Below are 19,523 nucleotides of genomic sequence, written 5' to 3'. Positions count from 1 at the left end.
AATATAGTTTAAATTTTTTTGTTGAATGAACTTGAGTCTTATTTTGGTTGAATTGGGAACGTGTTTCAAAGCCTTCAAATGTTTAAGGGAGTCATTTTGCTATGGGGAAGAGATTGCATGATGTATGGAAATAGGGAGACAAACTGTTGGAAAAGTCCATGCCAAGTGTCCTGGGGTCACTTCCATAGAGATTTTTGTAACCACCCTATTGAGGTTGGTACTATTTTAGGTGTGTCCAGCACATTTTTGTTTTCATCTTGACTATTTTATTTTGTTTTCTTTTTGTTTGTTCTCCCAGCTACAGTGTGTTTCATGAGGGTGTGTGTCTTGTTCACAGCTATGATTTCTGACATCTAGTACAGTAGGTGCACATAGTAGGTGCTCAATAAAGTTTGTTGAATGAATTAATGAAGTTGGATGGAATCAGTGGAGATGGGAAGAAGAGGATGAATTTCAGAGAGATTTAGTATGGGAAGCTGACAGGATAGGAGGATGGACTGGTGATTGGGGTTGAGGGTACTTGGAGTTGCCAGACTAGTTACTGGATAGTCTCTAAGATTAAAAAAAAATGTTTTTTTAAGGGATGGGAAGTGTGCCTTCATCATTCTTAATCTTCACCATAACATGACTTACTTGTAGCTATTTGGATAAGATTTTCTCTCTGCTTGTCTATGAGTTCCATGAGGTCAGAGCTGGAAGTCTTTTGCATGTTTATATTCTATCCAAGGCCCAGCTCAGATGTGTTGTAGAATCTGGATGAAAACTGTCAGTTATGTGTTGGTTGCCTTATAGCTTATAGCCAACAAATGCCTTATGTTTCTTTTTGGCCTTAGGAGAAGAGCAACATGATTTAAGGAGGGATTATGATACCCTTTTACAAATGAGAATATTGAAGCTGAGAGGTTGGTGAACCTGCTTAAGGTCCCCCTCTGAGTATCCAGTGACACTACAAATCCGATAGTCTAAACATCTGGTAGTGTTGGGAAGGATGGAACTTCAGGACTACCTTAGATCCATGAGCCTATACTTTGAAAAACAACCAAACAAGGCATTTTAACAAGCAAGAACTGGCATCCATGCTTTAGCCATTTTCTTTACACTTCTCTTAGCTGTCCAACTTACCAAATGTGCTGCATTCGTGCATCCATTCATTCATCTATTTATTAAGTGGTAGTGTGCTTCTGAATGTTGTAGTGCAAGGGGATGAAACAGGCTTGGAACTGAGAAGAAGGGCTCTAGGGTCACACTATATTCAAGTACTGGCTCCACCACTTTAATTGTGGGCTATGGCAGGTTACCTAACCTCTCTGGGCTTCCATTTCCTGAACTCTGAAAACTAGGATAATAGAACCAATCTCACAGGGTTTTAATGAAAACTAAAGGGCTAATGCCTAAAAATGTGATTAGCACCAGGACCTGCTATGTAATTTAAAAGGAAAAAGGAAAATATGGAATCCCTTGTTCTAAACTTATTAATAGGGCAACAGCAGAGCAATCTACTAAGCAGAGGGCCCTACTAAGCAGAGGGCCCTACTGAGCGTGACTGTACAGGTTGCCTGCCTGTGAAGCTGGCCCTGGCTAACATAGTGCCTGATACGTGATGAGTGCTCAATAAATGTTAGTTATTAATGTCCTGGGGCCCCACCTCTCAAAGGGTCTAAGATCTGTTGGTAGAGAAAGACGGCATGAGAAAGAGTGAAGACACAGTTGGGTTGTTAGGTGACATTCCAGGATCCACATTTAAAAAAGGACATTGACCATCCAGATTATCTTTGTCATTGAAGACAGGTAGAATCTGGATGAAAACTGTCAGTTACGGATTGGTTGCCTTATGGATTTTGGTGGTTGTAATTACCATATAAAAGTCATTTCTTCTCCAGTAGAAAGGACACAGGATTTTGAGTCAGACCTTTCTTATCTAGTTAGTAAAAAGAACCACTATTGACTGGGCATTTACTATTTCTTGGATACCACGCAAGATGCTTCCCACGTATTGTTATCTCATTGAGTTTCCCGACAGATTGGGGAGGAAGGTACAATTGTTAACCAGGTTTTCATAGGTAAGGAAAATAAGAATGAGAGAAGTCAAGTGACTTTCCCAAAGTCACAGCTGTTAAGTGGCAGAAGCAGGGCTCAAACCCAGCCCTGTCTGGATCCAGGCTCACAAGCCCTAAGCCTTATGCTCTGCCACTGACCAGCTAGGTGCTTTTGGGCAGGTTATTTTTCTTGCTCTGTTCTCCAGCTATCTCAGAAGGTGGAAACTCTTGGATGAGGCTCAAGTATGTCAAGCCTTAGACAGGGTAAAGTATGTGAAGCCTCTAGCAAAGTGTCCAGAGGTTATTCTGGGACTTCCCTTCTCTGCCCTTGAGCTAACTTATAAGCTTATACAGTTAAATGGTTTTATCTTTATTGGAGGGAAATGTGGGAAAGACTTATAAAGTGCCTGCAACGTTGAGAAAGTAGTATGTGGCGCAGTAAGGAGACTGTCCAGTATTTGACGTCCTCGCTCTCCTATAAAAGTATCAAGTGTTTGTAAAAGGCACTCATGTTGCAGAAATGAGCCACTGTCCTCTTAGTTCTCCCTGATAGTTTTCCTTGATAGCAGATATGGAAGGGCAGGCTGCTGGGCCTCTAAGTGCAAGATAAGGATAAACACAAAGAGTGTCAATTAGATTTTTAACTATAGCTCCTGGAGCTGGAGTGTCATAAAAATAGGTACAGGACTTGACTGACAGCAAATGACCCCACCCTACAAAGCCTGCAAAATCTTGTGGACATTAGAAATCCATGCTCCTGTCATTGAGTATCACTCTGAGCTAAAAATGTCATTTGCTGAACCCCCTTGCCTGCTCCGTATGCAGATATCTGATTTGAAAATAGTTCAAATCTGAGGTTCTGGTAGCTGCATCTGCCTAAAGCAGATGAGGAATGCTTGTAGAGTTTGCATGTGCTCTGTAGCTTTCATTCACTTCTATGCAAGCACGGGTAGTTCTATTGATGTTTCAGCCTGTTTATCGTGCCCAGGGCTCTCAGTAATGCCCGACATGAATCCAGCTGGCGCAAATGTCATCAGATGATCAAGTCTTGTCTCTACTGCACCACTGATGCTTTAGCACTGCCTTCCTTTGCCTGAAGGCCTGGGAATGGGCTGCTGAGAATGGGATGGAATGGCTGATTCACATATGCTTTCATTTCTTCTTCAGAAGGGAAGACAAAGACATTTAACAAAACCTTTACAACTGTGCAGATTTCTGTCTCCCTCCACCCCCATTTTCCACCCTCTGTAAAGTTATATGAGGATGTCCTACATTTCCTTCTTCCTGCTTCTTCCCTCCCTATACCCCCTCTCATGCAGACAATAAAGGCTGGTCTTCTGGGTGCTCCAGAAAGTGGGGGCTACTTCCAGTCTTCTGATGTCTCTTTGTGAAAAAAGCATTTCCGCCTTAGATGGTCAAGCTGATATTTTCTTTGGATAAAATCCTCATCCTCTTTCTAGGTCTTCTTCATTTCCCATTCCTGAAGTACAGAAAGAGAAGACAAATCAGTTTGTTGAGTAGTCTATTGTGACTTGTAGGATACACACATTCCACTGTACCTCACAGAAAGCTCTCCACTGACCATATTAGAGACCATAGGTCCTTCCTGGTCCTCCTGTCTTTCTTAGGCTGTGGGTAAATCATTTCTCTACAGTGGGTCTCATCTCTAAGGGGGCTCAAACCTCACAACATTTACCTTTCTCAGACAAGAAAACTGAGGCCCAGAAGGAGGAGGGGAGTGGGGACTGTTCCACAGGACCTTGGGGTGGAGTAGGAGCCCGATGGGAGAGAAGCCAAAGCAGTCTGGTAAGGAAGCGTGAGAGCAGGCAGCCCACACGGTCCTTTCCTTCTCTCGGGGCTGTCTAGGAATTCATCAGAGAGGTATACTGAAGTCATGGCTAACAGGGATGGCTCTTCACCCATAAACGATGCATGGGGTTTCTAGCCAGCCCTCGAGGTGATGGTGTGAACTAGGGTAGAACGTGGCGGTAAGAAAATTGTTGGTGGGAGGATTCTCCAGTCCCAACCTACTTATCTCCCAGTCTTCGCCACCTGAATCACAGTTGCTCAGGGCAGGGACCTAGGAGTCATCCTTGATTTCTTTCTTTTCTTCATTCTCCACATCCTCATCAGCAAATCCTTTGGCTCTACCTCCAAAGCCAGCCACTTCATATCACCTCCACTAATCCTTTCTCATCTATTTCTAACTGGTCTCTCTGATCCCCTCGTCCATTCTCAACATAGTAGCCAGAATGGTCTTTTAAAAATGTAATTCATATCCCCAAATTCCTTGCTGAGAACTTGACAATAACTTTCTATTAGAAAAAGATCCAAAGTTCTTCCAATGGCCTACAAGGATCATGGAGCATGTTTGTATGAAAACATGCAGTGGGCCAGATGTGTATGATGCATCAGCCAAGAATGTTTTTCACATTCTTAAATGTTTGGAAAAGAAATCAAAAGAATAATTTTTTTTGTGACATGAAAATTATATGAAATTCAAATCTCAGTGTCCATAAATCTCTGGGCCCGTGGGACATAGTCATGTCCATCGTTTGCTTACATATTGTCTATGGCTGCTTTCCTGCTACAGTCACAGAGTGAAGTGGTTGTGAAAGAGACCATGTGGTTCTCAAACCTCAAATATTCACTGTCTGGCCCTTTACAGAAAAAGTTTGCAGATATCTGGTCTACATGATCTGACTTCTGGCTGGTGACTTCTGTAATGTTCAGGTATTTGTTTTTCGGGACCACCCTTTCTCATTTGCAATTCTGAAATCCAGAAAGCTCTGAAACCAAGTTTTTCTCAAGAGTTTTGGCACAAACTCATTTGGTGGCAAAACCTGACCTGAACTGATATGAGGCTGTTTATCATCTATTTAGTCCACACGGTATGAATAGTCATGTGTCTTGCTATAGAGTTATTAACGTGTTTGCTTACAGGGTATCTCCTGAGAACTTGTTGGGGTTTTTCATCATATGTAGTATATGCACTGTATACTATATGTATACGTACCGTATACTTTCTAAAATTCAAAAAGTTCTGAAGCACAGCTGGCTCCAGGAATTTCAGAGCCAGAACTGTGGACCAGTATCATGGAGTAAGCCCTGCACTTAGAATTGGAACAGGTGGGTTTTCAAGGCAGCTCTTGCACTGGTGCCCTGTATAACCTTGGGCGAGTCTCTTCACTCCCTGATCTTTAGTTTCCTTACCTATGCTTTGGGCCTTTCTTTTCTCAAAATACGGTGTAGGCTCAGAAACCAGAGCTTGTTAGGAGTATGTGTTAAGGAAGGGTAAATAGGTTCTGAATGAGATTTGAGAGTCTTCCCCTCTGAGCAAAGTTCATGAGCTTTATTGCATGGATATATTGGCAATTCTTTGCCTTTCTCATTAGCTGACTTTTTTGGTTCTTAGTGAGTTTCCACAGAAAGGAAGCTGCCAGATCTCTGAATTTTGATTAGGTGAGCTATTGCTTACCTTGGCTTTCTGTAGCACCCTTCCTTGGCTGGAGGTTACGATGGATGGACTCCTCTTTCTCAGCTCAGAAACACAGTTGACAGGGAGAGGTTGTTCTGAGGCATTGTTCTGGGGTTTATTTGCAGTTTCCTGTTGATTATGAGAAATAATCACACAGGGGAGTCAGTGCTGGCTACCTACACCTGGCTTGCCCTCAAAAGAATGCAAATAGAAGGCACTATGCAAACATGCCAACATCAGAGAGGGCGAGGGGAGGGAGACACTTGAGGGCCTTTGGAATAAGGGTAATGACAGCTAAAATTACGGAACCCTCACTATGTACCTGGCATTGTGTGGATTACGGTGTTTCCCCGAAAATAAGACCGGGTCTTATATTAATTTTTGCTCCAAAAGACGCATTAAGGCTTATGTTCAGGGGATGTCATCCTGAAAAATCATGCTAGGGCTTATTTTCCGGTGAGATCTTATTTTCAGGGAAACATCATAGCTCATTTAGCCTTAACAAGCCTGTGAAGTAGGTACTATCAGTTATCTTATTTTCCAAATACGAAAAATGGGAAGGTCAAGTCACTGCTCAAGGTCACACGGCTGGTGAGTGGGAGAGTTGGGATTCAGACCCCACAGTGCTCTCTCTTACCCTCTCTCCTGTATTCCTTCTCATTTCCATACTGCCCTCACCCCTTACAGTTTCCAGATCATTTCTTAGGACCTTATTGGATGTAGTTCCTAAGTATGACATATTAACAGCTAAGCCTGCAGGAAATTCAGAGAAGACTTCTCTTTATCTCCAAAGGCCATGAAAAGGATGAGAAGTAGGGGGAAAAGTCTTCTAGAATGTGAACATCAGGGCATGCTGGTGGGAGGAAGCAGCAGCTGTGTCCACCAGCCCTCTGTGACTGTGAAGTTGTTCTGTCCCTGGCCCTTAAGCTCTTCATCTGTAAATGAGGTGGGAACCACCCTCTGGAGAGGAAGTATGGGTGGGAGAAACAGCTCTAGCTTCCCAGTCGTGGGGTGTGGTCTGACCAGGGAACAGTGAACTGGGACAGCAAACAATAAGGTCACAGTTCTCAATGACAACTCACACTTGTCAAACAAGTTATTATATCTCTGAGTCTCAATTTCCTTGTCGGAAAGCAAGCATAACATTCATTGGACAAACATTTATTGCATTCCTATTTTTCAAACTCTGTAAACAGCTATAATGATAAAATAGATATAGTCCAATTCTTAATAAAAATATCATTTAGTTGAGGAGATAGACATTAGACAAGTAATGATACAAATATATATGGACAAATTGTGGTTCAGTGTTAAAGAGGAAGAATAACAGATGGGGCCGTTGGTGGTTCCCAAATGGGGGCGATTTTGCCTTCCCAGAGACATTTGGAAATTTTTGGAGAATAACTGGGGGCGTGGAGCTACTAGCATCTAGTGGGTAGAGGCCAGGGACGCTGCTAAACATCCTACAGTGCGCGCGACAATCCCCTATAAACAAGAATTACCATGTTTCCTCGGAAATAAGACCTAGCCGGACCATCAGCTCATCATTTGGAGCAAAAATTTTAATATAGGTCTTATTTATTTTAATATAGGTCTTATTTTAATATAAGACCGGGTCTTATATTAGTTTTTGCTCCAAAAGACGCATTAGAGCTGATGGTCCAGCTCGGCCTTCTTTCCGGGGAAACACGGTCTTTTGTTCCTAAATGTCAGTAGCGCTGAGGTTGAGACACTGATATAGACTGAGGTCAACTAAGTTCTCCCTGAGGAAGTCTCATTCAAGGTAGGATCTACCTTGCAGGGTTGCTGGGACTGTTAGAACAATGGATGCAAAGCCCCGGGGACAGGGCCTGGTACACTGGGACTCCTAGGAGAGGGCATGTGCAAGGTGGCAAAAGCAGGGCTCTGGAGTCAGACTTCCTGGGTTTGGGATCCTGCCTCCCATTTAACTGAGTGACCTTGATGTTGAGCACGTCACTCAACATCTCTGAACCTCAGTTTCCTGGTCTGTCAAATGGGGTGAATACACATAGCACTACCTCCCAGGACTGCTGTGAGGACCATGTGAGATAATACAGGTTAAATTCTGTACTGGCCTGTGGTAATCGGTCCACACAAGTTTGTTATTCAACATATGGTAGTTATTATCATCAATAATCACAAGGTCACTTCTGAGATCACATTTAGGATCCAAAGTCAAATGGTGGTGCGTCAGGGGAGAGAACACAGGCCACAGAACTTGCTTCAAGAGTCAGCTTCCTGGTTGTGCCACCTATGGCATGTCCCTTAGGGCCTGTTTTGTCATCTGTCAGTGACCATAACTCTTAGCCCCAAATATGCTCAAGACCGGTAGCATGTGAGGGCATAAAGGAGCAGCAGAGAGTGGACTCACCACACTCTTGTTCTTGCTGCTCATGGAAAGTCCTAGGGCCGGGCCCCCCGCCAGGGACTGCTGTAAGCGCTCCTTCACAGCCACTAGCCTCAGCTCCAGGTCGATCCGGCGCTCCTCCTTTGTCCGACACTGAGCTTCCAGCGTGGCCACGGCCTCCTCTAGGGCCTTTAACTTTGCTCCTGTGTTCAGAGACACCGATGAGAAAGAGCGGGACCTGGCCTGAAGCATCCAGGAGGTTGGCAGGGCCTCGGGCCCTCGTGGGCCCCTCCTGGAGGCTCTTTCCGGTCCTCAGTCCTGGATAAGAGATGGACTTTGGGCCTGGGGTTCTAGCTCCATGCTACGCAGTGTGGTTCTTACCTGCCCAATACCCATTGCCGCATCTTCTGAATACAGAACCCTGATTTTCCACTGGGAAAGCACCTTTCCTCTCTCATTCTCTATAATTTGCATGGGGCTGACCTCACTCCTAGTTCAAAGGGTTGCACATAACTTAGTCATGGCCCATAATCATATCTCATTTTCTGGTCACAGTGATTTGTTTAGGGATCAAAGTTGGTCAGAGTGAATCTGAGATGTTGTAGGGGCCATTGGGAAGAGCAGTTCTCTCTGCTGGGGTGGCTGAGAGGATTGGTTGAGGGCTGGAGCTGTGCAGCCATTTTGCCACCACGAGGGACAGAGAATTAAACCAATGTAGAGGAAGGCAGAAGCAAAAATGAGAGAAATATGCTTCCTGATGACATCACTTAAGTCCCTGGACTTCACTGTACCTGATAGTTTAACTTTTTTTAATTACATTTTTCTTTTTTGCATTTCTAAGCCAGTTTAACTTTGGCTTCTGTTACTTACAATCAAGAGTTTTTGCTGTTTATTTAGTTTAACCCAGCAAACCTATATTAGAACCTTTTTTGTGCCAAGAGTTGTGTTGGGCCTTAGTAGGTTTGAACATTAGTGCCATTGTTTGCTCTGAGGGAGGTTGCACTGGAGGGTTTTTGATAATCATAGACTCTTTTCAGTCATTCACTTTTTTTCATTCGTAAATGCTTCTTGAAGGCTTGCTATGTACCAGGCACTGTCCACCATTCCCAGCACCTGTCTCACACAGTACCGAAAGCGTGCTGAACTGCAACGACAGAGAGAATTCAAAGGAAACAGCAGAAAGTGGGCGCAGAGGAGCCCAGAGCAGGCAAGGCCTAGGGAGGTCATGGCCCTGGATTTCAGAAGGGGATCCTGGCAGAGAGTCACTTGTTCATCATTCCCAGCCCCTGGAGCAGTGGCTCACACAGTCAGGTGCTCAGCATCTGTCTGTGACTGAATTAATGTAAAGTTCACCATGATTTGTTATGCCCTTGATTCTAAGACACACTCTGTTCTTCCCATTTTAACATTTCTAAAATCAGATTACATCTTACCACGTTTTTGTGATGCTTTTTCATCCCTTTACCCCAAAAGCAGTTATTACATTGATGGCACTTCCATTAGTCAGGAGGGATGAGGAGGAGGAGGAAGAGGAAAGAGGCAGGGAAGGAGAAGCTCCCCTGTCCTGGGGAAGAAACCCAGCGAGCAAAGCTAGGGGACGTGTCAAGGCTGAGCCGCACGAGCGCTAGGACCACACTCACGCAGGTACCTGGGTTGTTCCGAATGGCATCCTTTAGCTCCCTCTTTTCCTGCCGCAGTGCCATCAGCTCTGTCCGGATCATCTCTTTCTCTTTCTCCAGCTTCTCTTTTTCTACCAGGTACCTCCGGGCATCCTCCTCGGCTCGGTTCTTACCGTACTTGTATTGATTGGCACCTGTGGAGATGCGAGGCAGGAAAAAGCCCTCAGTTCTTATCTCTGAGAAGGGTACTTGGGTCATGTTAGCTTCTCTGTCAGCCTCAGCTTCTCCATCCACAAAATGGGGATATTTCGATCTATATCCCTAGACATATTTAGTGTGACTCCCCTCAGGAAACAAGGAGCAAAAGGGAGATAGTAGAGCACAGAGATGAGGAGTGAGGGGCTTGGAACCAGGAAGACCAAGGTTTGCATTCTCTTTGGCCTTTTACTGGTTTTGTGACTTCAGGCAAAAGTGTTTTTGTGCCTTCCCCCTCAGCCCTAGTGTCTTCATTTGTAAATGTGATCAAATTTACCTCTTAGCATTGTGGTAGGGTTTAAATGAGATAATTCATGAAAAGTACTTAGTATAATATATAGCACCTGGCAAATAGTTAGTGCTTAGCAAATGTTAGATTATAATAAAATTGTAAAACAAATTTTGTGATGTATAACACACTTTGGTTTTAAAAGGGCTTGTTTAATTGTCAACTCTCAGGTATATATATAAAACAAAGAGACAGGTAAATATACCTCAGATCCACAGAGAACTGAGACCTTGGGCTAAAGTCAGGCACTGCCCATTTCATGACTGGGCAATGGGTGGGGGAAGAGAGGGACCTATTAGTCTGCTCGTACGATGGGCTCTACACCATCGTGATGGACAAAAACAGCAAGGCATTAGGGCAAACATGATGGCTGAGTATTTGTTACATGCTAGGCCACTTATATGCATTTCTATGTAATCCTCATAAAAACTTACTGTTATTAGCTCTATTTTATTGTTGAGGAAAGAGGCACAGAGAGATTAGGTCTTACTGCTAGCGATGGCAGAGCGTAGGTTTGAAGCCATGTACAGCTAGCTTCAGGGTCCACGCCGTGCAATGCTGCTCTAGCTGGGGCAAGGCCATAGTCCAACCTCTCAGGGGACGTTTTATTTATTTGGTTACTACAGGCGGCCATACACAGTCCTTTGTGAGTGGGTGAGGTATGGAGTGATTCCCATGATTTACTGATAACTGGGTCTCCAGTTCTTGTAGGGATTACAAGTAGTTACCAGTGACCATGCAAAAATCAGTTCCTGCCACAGCTACCCTGCCATTCACGCCAGATAATAAATGAAGCATGGAAGGCAGAGAAGGGGACCCCTGTCTCCCCCAATTTCCCAGATGTACAATGGCATTTCAGGGGAGTTGGCTCCCAGACTTTTGGACTTTGCTGAGTCGTTAAAAAAAAAAAAAGCATAGACCAGCAAAGGGTGCCAACATATTATATCAGATAATGACCTTAAAAACCCCAACTACCATCTATTATTCCCAATAATTTATAAAATAAACAATATTTTAACATCCCCAGAATTGGAAGGACACAGATGCAGAATAGAATAATCATTTACATTGAATAGATTTAGCTTTATGAAAAACTTCATGCACCATGCTTATTTGTCTCATTTCACTGCAGATAAACAAAAACTTAGGGACTGAACCAGGGAGTGGACTCACCTTTGGGAGCCACTGCCCTGGTTTTCCTTAGTCTGTCAGCACCATGGAGAGCAGCGTATTTTACACACACACACACACACACACACACACACACCCACCCATAATACTTGAGTCACTCAAATGGTGGTGAAGAAGCAAGCTAGATTGTTTTAAGGAGCTATAATTCTGTGGGTCTCATAGTATTAGTGATAAAATATTTGCTTCAGAACTGACCAAGCATCTTCCAGAAAAATCTGGGCTTCCATAGTGGGGGTGGGAGGTGGGGGTTGAGAAGGAATGTTTAGTGTCCAAGTTACTAATGTAACTAAGTACTAATGTAGTATATATATCAGTACATCATTCCTTTTTATTGCTGAATAATATTCCAGATGACGTTAGGGGAAAAGCCACCGTTGTTCTGATAAGTCAGTTTTTAATCTTATTGGGGATCTTTTATAAGTGATGAATCTATTTTCTCTTCTGGTTGCAAGGTTTTCCTCCTTGTCTGCCTTTAGAATTCTGACCATGATGTGTCTTTTGTGGATCTCTTTGCTTTCATCCTACTTGAACTTCACCGGTATCCTGGTTGTATAAATTAATATTTTTCAATACATTTGGCAAGTGTTCAGCCATTATGTCTTTTCATATTTTTACGCTTCTTTTTGTCCTCTCCTGGTACTCCATTTGTACACATGTTACTGCGCTACGCTACCAGTGTCCTATATTTCTCTGAGGCTCTGTTTATTTTTCTTTATTCTTTTTTTTCTGTCTGTATGGCTCACACTTTCCTGTTTGATATTTTTTGCTTGAAAATGAGACATTTTATATAAATGCATTGTAGCATCTCTGGATACTGATCCCCCGCCCCCTGGGTTGTTTGTTTAGTGACTTAGCTGGCTTGTTCAGTGAAGTCCATTTCCCCCTATAGTGTGAAGCTTCTGATGTTGCTTCTTAGTGGTGCAACCTTGGGCCTGTGTATAGTCACCCTGAGAGGACAGTGGTCTTAACAGGATTCGGACTCTGTCCCTGATCTCTCTGTTCAACTGTCTGCCTCTGTGGGTATCACTCAGAGCTGTTAGTCTCCTCTGTCTGGATTGCTCTGTTGTTTTTGACAATGCCCTGCAGTACCCGTCACTCCAGGGTCTGATCAAATTAATTCAGCCCCTTTATGGGGTAATTTCTGAGGCCAGTCTTCTGTGGTCAGTCTTGTTCTGACCCCAGGAGGGCTGTTCTTAGTTGTCTGTTTCCCTGGTTCTCTCTCATGAATTAGCTGACCTATGGTTTAGTTTGCTTGTGGGAATACTAGCCTCCTTGGTTACCATGGTTACCACCAAATCTCCATTGTTTTTGAAAGTACCCAAGGCTTGAACTGCCCCACATTCTGTTCCAACTAAAGTTAGTTCTTCCGAGGGAGAATGTTGGTGTTCTCTGTTCTATGGCCTGCCTTTCACCCTGGGCAAAATCTCTGAGGCACTGCTCTGGATCTAGGGGTAGAAACAACGGCCCTCTTCTCTTGGAGTGACAGTTCTGCTTTACGAGCAGGGTGCTGCATGGGGGTGACCTCTGGTCTTCTTGATTTGCTTCTCCTAGCATGGAACCTGTGTTTTATGAGTGAGCTGAGGTGAGGGCAACTGGAGCCTCCATATTCTTGGCCTGCCCTCACTGGGGACATACCACAGCCATTGACTGGTAGCTGGGCGGAAAGGGAGCCCTGTTTTCCTGTCCACACCTACCTGGAGTGGAGATTCTGTCCACTGAGCGGGGTGAAGAGTAAAGGAGTGGGTTGTGGCTCACACACCACAAAGTCACTGTTCTTACTAAAATTTAGCACATTTTCTAGAATAAGTCTTTCTTCATTTGCTGTATGCCCTAGAAATTTTCCAGAGTCTTTAGATGATTGTTTGTTTTAGTAACAGTCACCAGTTATGGTAGTTTTGCTGGGGAGTGGGACTGTGGAGCTTCTTACGCCACCATTTTTCTCAGCCATCTGCTTGGCTCCCACGATTTTTAGTTTCCGGTATTTAGGTCCTTTTGTAGTCTCCTCCTACACTAGATCAGGCTGACCTGTGTAACCATTAGGATACGGCAGAAATGACAGAGTGTAACTTTCAAAGCTAGATTACAAAAACATTGCAGCTTCTGCCCTGTTCCTCCCTCCTGGGTCACTTGCTCTGGGGGAAGCCAGCTGTCTTGTCATGAGGACAAGCAGTCCAATGGAGTGGTCCCCTTGGCAAGGAACTGAGGCTTCCACAAGCAGCGCAGACTTGTCAGGCCTGTGGGCCGATCCTCCAGCATGGTACGCCTTCAGATGACTTCAGATGACTGTGCCATCTTGACTGCTACCTTCCTAGAGTTCTACCAGCCAGAACTACCTAACTGACTGCTCCAGGATTCCTGCCCTATACAGTCTGTGACATAACACACACTTCTTTTTGAGCTATTCAATGTTGGGTCATTTATTAGATAGCAGTAGGTAATTCATACATGATCATGGGGAAGACCCTTCCCTTTTATTTTCTTCAGTTTATTCCTCTGAAAAACGTGGTTGGAAGAGATCTGTGGTTTCCAGCTGTGAGGAGCCCTGCGATTTCACAGGGACGGCTAACAGGTTCCTGTTCTGTGGGGCAACGTGTAGGTCAGGTGGGTCTCCTGACTCCAACCAGAGAAGCTCCACTTTTATATCTTTTATAACTGGGCTTCAGCATAAGATTTGATTTGAAGAAAATAGGCTGTTTTTGTTATCTTTGTTAGGCTTTTTAAAAACACATTTTGTGATTTCTTGAATCTTACATGCGTCTTTCAGTTTTGTTTTCCACTTTAAAATGGGCATTCCATAAGGCCCTGTATTTCCAGTGCCCTTGAGAGTAGAGCGTAAGGAGTGTTACACAACAATCCTCTAATTGTTCAGAGGGAAAACTCAGATGCAGAAAGGGGAAGGGACTTCTCCAAAGATACGTAGTAATTTACTGATCAAGTTAGGAATGGAACATAGGTCTCCTGACCCCCAGAAGAGATTATCTATACTGATGAAATAGAGCTATAATTTTAAAAAGTATTTTAAAAAATAAATCTTCCAAAAGCAAAGAATAGAATTTGACTTTGGTCAGATGCAAGGGGAAGAAATGTACAACCACAAATAAAACTCTTGGAACATGCTGTTGACAGGAAGCTGGCTTGCTCATAAAGATAAATCACACAGGAGCAGAGATTAGCATTGGAAATCGAACAGAACTTACCAGAGAGTTGCCTGGCATACTTAGTCATTATTGTGCCGTGTGGCCATCAGGCAATTAACTAAGCCCCCTGGTAGGCAGAGCTTGGGCTGGGACAGAGAGGTGAGCCACACACTTTTGGTGGCAGCTCAAGGGTATGTGGAGGTGTTCAGTTTTCCACTTACTACCCCAGATCAGAAATGATAAATTGTTAGCCACTGGAACAGACACAGCTTGAGGGTGAACTTTATAAATATTTAAATACATGTGTATGTACGTATATATGTATGTGTATTTGGCCTTAAATTTTTAAAAAATTAGTTGCTAATATTAAACACTTAAGTAGATTTCATATAAAATCTGGAATTCTGGTCTCTCTTGAATAGGTGGCAAATGTGGGCGGGCACTGCAGTGTGGGGGCCATCAGTGGAGCTGAGCAGTGGCCATTCCTCCAAGTGGGAGCCTAAGCACGCAGCTTCCTACCGTCTCCCACCCCCACTCCTGTCGTTTGTCCTCGGAGGCCACATGCCAGCTGCCCTTTATCAGGGTGCCCATGATGTTATTTTTCTCCTGGGAGAGTATTTTCTTACCCCTCACTTCACCCATTTATTTACCTGCCTGATCCCTGGAAGAATCTGCTTTTGGGCCTCCCTCCCCTAATGGACTGTTTCCTTCTCTTCCTTCCTCCCACACAGAACTCACTGGAGGCATGGCGCTTGACTTTGACCTGCGGATCTACTCGGTGGGACTTCTCACTGCAGGAGGAGGCGTGGCGCTTCACCTGGGCCCCCGTGGGACGTTCCGGCTCCTCGTCCTGGGTGGGAGACGGAGGAAGGAGATGAAGTGCAGGTAGGCTCAGAGTTATCAGTGCAGCAGTGTATTCTGGTCTGTGCTGGTGGGTGAGTGCTGTGGGGCCTCTGAGAGACGGGCCTTATATTTTTAGACTGGCGCAGCACTCAAGAGTTTATATATCATTTTCACTAGCAGTATTATCATTTGATCCTCATACCTTCCTGTGGGGGGCAGCAGAAGGCAACCCTAAATTGGAATATTTGCTAAGAGGAAAATTAAGACGTCGTAAAAGATTGTGGGTGACCAAACTTGATTTGTCATAGATATGTCTGTCCTCGCCTCATTTCAAAGTATCTTTCACATTTCTGAATTGTTTAAAAAAAAAAAAGTTGTGAATGAGATCAGCCAATGGTAGAAGTTACATACTTTAGACTTCCTATGCATTTGTGCATGGAGAGTATTAAGAACACTCAAAATCCTGTCAAAGGTCAGAAAACTGTGAGTGGAATATGATAATAATGTTATATAATAATTATATTAATAAGAGCAGTACGATGTACTCGTACTTTTCTATGTGCGACCTTCCAATGTCCAGGCCCTGTGCTAAGTTCCTTCCATAAAATATTTCATGTAGTTCTTGCAGTAGCCCAACCAGGTAGGTTTTAACATATCCATCTGAAGACAGGAAGTGAGGACCAGAGAAGTGAAGCCCAAGGTAGCTCAGACTGAGCTCTGAGTCCAAAGTTTGCGTCCGTAAGTACTAAGTTGTCTTGCTAGTAAACTCTGCAATTGAGCAAGATCTCAAGCTGCATCCACGGGTTCATCTGTGTCTGAAGAAAGACCATGTAAACAGAAGAAGGATGGCTGGGGAACTTTCTAAAAGGGGGTCCTAGAGGTACAAGCTCAGAATATCATCTAGCGCTGTTCAAGGCAGGCTTTCCTTGGCAGCTTGATCCCCTCTCTCTGTCCTCTGGTTGTGAGGCCTGACTCACCCACCAATGTCTGATCCCAGGGTGGTTCTCTGGCTCTCCTGTGGGAGGAGAAGGCATAGGACATGCCAGGAGCAGTCCAGGTTGTGGGATAGCTATAGAGGTTTCACTGTAAATTCATGAGCTGGCCTCTCCTTGGTTTCGTGTGCACGACAGGGAGACTGTGTCCTAGGAGATGAAGTCCTGACTGTAGATGCCACCAGGTGAAGGCCTCTGGGGGCGGCCTTCTGTCAGTGTCCCCTCTGAAACCCCAAGATACCACTGAATCAGCAGCATTAATTCACAGAGCCTCCAATGGGTGCAGAATCCAGTGTCTTGCTCCCACTGGAACAGTGCTTTGCTGTTTACGGAGCCCTTCTGCTTCCTAATCTGGGAGCTTTCTGCTGTACCGGTCAACCTCCTATGCCACAGTCTGTGAGAAGAAGGGTCCTCCCTCCCCTTCCAGCTGCTGGTTAAATGAGAATGAGCTCTCTGAGGCAAAGGGAAAGAGGAGGAGAGTCGTGTGCTCCGTAGTGATGTTTCTGTCAAGGCATGTACACCAGTGGCCCCTAAGATGATAACGGAGCTGAGAAATTCCTATCGCCTAGTGGTGTCGTAGCTGTCTTAATGTTGTAGAGTGACGCATTACTCACGGTTCTGTGGTGATGCTGGTGTGAACAAACCTGCTGCACTTCCGGTCGTATAAAAGTACAGCACGTACAATTATGTACTGTACATCGTACTTGACAATAATCGACTGTTGCTTGTTTATATATATACTATACTATACTATACTTACTATATGATGCTATTACTATACTTTCTATCATTCTTTTCGAGTGTACTCCTACTTATAAGAAAAAGTTTGCTGTAAAACTGGTCTCCGTGTTACACCGGCAGCAGCCTCATACATCTCGTGTTTACTGCATCTCTTGGTTGCATCATTTTCTCTTGTGCTTGATGTAATGTCGTGTCGTTTTGTACATTAACATGTTGCACAGGTGTGTAGCCTAGGATCAATAACTACACCATACAGCCAGGTGTGTGGTAGGCTGTAGCATCCAGGTTTGTGTAAGTGCACCCAACGGCGCATTTCTCAGAGCGTATTCCTGCTGTTAAACGGTGCATGACTGTAGCGAGGGAGACAGAGAGGGCGAGCTAAGAAGGGGCCTTTGCCACTTTCCTGGGCAGTGCCAAGAGACCATACCTGCATCTTTTCATAAGGAACATCATCGTAGACACGGGGCTCAGGCCACTGATCCTGGTAGGATCTTGCATATCTGGAAAATACAAGGTACAATGATGATGCCACTTTGCAGCTTACAGTGCTTTCCTGTCCAGTTTCTTATCGGATTCTGGCAGCAGTTCATAATGCACGTTGGAAGCTTAGTAATAGCAACTGTTCCGGGCAACACTGGGCCATTGCTGTGTTAAGGGTTTTCTAGGCAGGGACCCATGTGATTCTCACAGCAAGCCAGGAAACAGGTCATTCATCACCTCCATGTTATACGTGAGAAAACAGAGGCTCCCAGCTGGCAAGCACCCAGCCCAGGTTGTTGGTGGTGAAAGAGCCGTGACTAGAACCCAGCTCTTCGAGTGCTGAACTCCACAAACCAGCTCTGTATCCACTGAGATACTCAAGGTCCCGGAGCATGAGAGCAAAACCCAGGGCAAAAAAAACTGTGCAAAAAGGCTGCTCCACGTTTGCTCCTTTCACCCACAGCTTCCCCTGACCCTGGTCTGGGCTACCTCCTTTAGACAGCTCACTCCTGCCAGCGGGAAGAGGAAGGCGCGCACTCTGACCTCCGGAGTGGGTAGAGGCCTCCGCAGCCCTTCCTCCCGTCCCTCCCATTGCTCAGACTCAGACTCTGAGAGGGAGCTGAGGCAGGAAGGTCCTGGGCAGCCGACTCTTACAGGAAGGAGTTGCGCCCCGCACTGACGATGCTGGTTAAGGTCTCCACGTCCACGTAGTCATAGTGCAGCGCCTCGGGGGTGACTTTGGAGCCCATCTCTACCAACAGCAGCCCAAGCCAGCGGCCCATGTCCTCTGAGCAGCTTGCCTGACGGAAAGAAGGCACAAGCCATTTCACTTTGGCACTGTCGGGGCGTCTGGCTACCTGCCTCCTTCAGCCAAACCCGTATTCATGTGGGACCCGTTGTGGAGCCAATACTTAGGGATCCACAGGGAACACGAATACACATCCAGAAACCCACGTGGCTGCCACTCCCCTCTATTCAGGTCTCTGCTCACTGTCATCACAGCCTTCCTGAACCTCAGGTGTGAAAACAACGTTTGGGTGTTCCCTGAAAACTCTTCAAAAATATGTACTTTTTAGGAGAGGAGGCTATTTCTCGCATAACTCAATAATTTTTTCTTGTATTATAATTGCTAATTATTTATAGTATTTTTTGTAGGAAAATCTCCAAGAAATTGTTGGTCAACTAAACATGCTTATGTTAGTTGTCATTTAAAGAGCATTAGTAGAAAATCAAACTTAGCCTGCAAATGCTAAACTTGAATAAAGGCAGTATACTTTTTGCCAGAAAGCTCTGTGTGTAATTTAAGAGAAGTAATAGACCCATCTAAAACTATCAAAAATAAAAGTGAGTTACTGGGGTTAATATTTCTTGAAATTTAAGAACCGAGAGAGGCAGTGGGTACTGGTCAAAGAAAACAAGACCAAGAGGCTGGGTTTTAGTTTAAGGGTAAGACCAAGAGGCCACCGACCCCTCTGTGGAGCTTTGAACAAAGCACTTGACTGCCCTGGCCTCAGTTTCCTTATCTGTAATGTGAGGGGGTAGTTGTTTAGGTTTTCTTCCGGAGTTAACATTGTAAAGTCTAATAGCCAAGGGATTGACATGTTGAAGAGACATTCAGCGTATTCTGTATGATCTCAGAGAGGACGGCATGCGCCACCATGTAGGGCTGACAATGAATGGTTGAAATGAAGTCACATATTCATTCAGCCATTTCTTCGACAAATGTTAAGTGAGCCCTTAGTCTGTGCTGGACATCATACTGGCTTCTGGAGAAACAAAGGTATGCAGAACAGGCTTACCAGCTTCAAAGATTTCATCTCAACATAGAGAAAGTTTTTCTAAAAATTTGAGTTGCTCAGTGGAAGGAGCCGGCTACATTGAAGGGCAGTGGTTTATTTGAGGTGGACGGCCACTGGTGGGAAGGGTAGAGGAGGTTTTAGAATCAGGTCTGGGTTAGATTAGACTGGACACCTTCAGGCTTTGGATTTTAAGATAAGGGAGAAAAATAAATAAACCTGGCTCTAGGGTTGCCAGACATAGCAAATAAAAAGCAGAATGCTCTGTTACATCTGAATTTCAGATAGACAATAAAAC

At 44.6% G+C, this 19,523-nt stretch overlaps 1 protein-coding gene across 1 annotated transcript in view; it reads right to left on the bottom strand.

The window, feature by feature from the left end:
• Window positions 1–1,584: 1,584 nt before the first annotated feature.
• Window positions 1,585–19,523, bottom strand: part of AFAP1L1 (actin filament associated protein 1 like 1) — a 58,112-nt gene continuing 40,173 nt past the window's right edge. The window contains exons 13-19 of the mRNA XM_033097021.1: window positions 18,084–18,229; window positions 17,377–17,449; window positions 15,112–15,223; window positions 9,531–9,695; window positions 7,907–8,085; window positions 5,515–5,643; window positions 1,585–3,516 (exon numbers count right to left, since the gene is read on the bottom strand). Of these exons, the coding sequence (XP_032952912.1) occupies window positions 3,493–3,516; window positions 5,515–5,643; window positions 7,907–8,085; window positions 9,531–9,695; window positions 15,112–15,223; window positions 17,377–17,449; window positions 18,084–18,229 (828 nt within the window). The 3' untranslated portion in view covers window positions 1,585–3,492. The remainder of the gene's footprint in view (window positions 3,517–5,514; window positions 5,644–7,906; window positions 8,086–9,530; window positions 9,696–15,111; window positions 15,224–17,376; window positions 17,450–18,083; window positions 18,230–19,523) is intronic.

The sequence above is a fragment of the Rhinolophus ferrumequinum genome, chromosome 24 (genome assembly GCF_004115265.2).
Source record: "Rhinolophus ferrumequinum isolate MPI-CBG mRhiFer1 chromosome 24, mRhiFer1_v1.p, whole genome shotgun sequence".
Taxonomy (NCBI): domain Eukaryota; kingdom Metazoa; phylum Chordata; class Mammalia; order Chiroptera; family Rhinolophidae; genus Rhinolophus; species Rhinolophus ferrumequinum.
The sequence above is the reverse complement of the archived record's forward strand: the minus strand, read 5'-3'. Positions and strand labels throughout refer to the sequence as shown.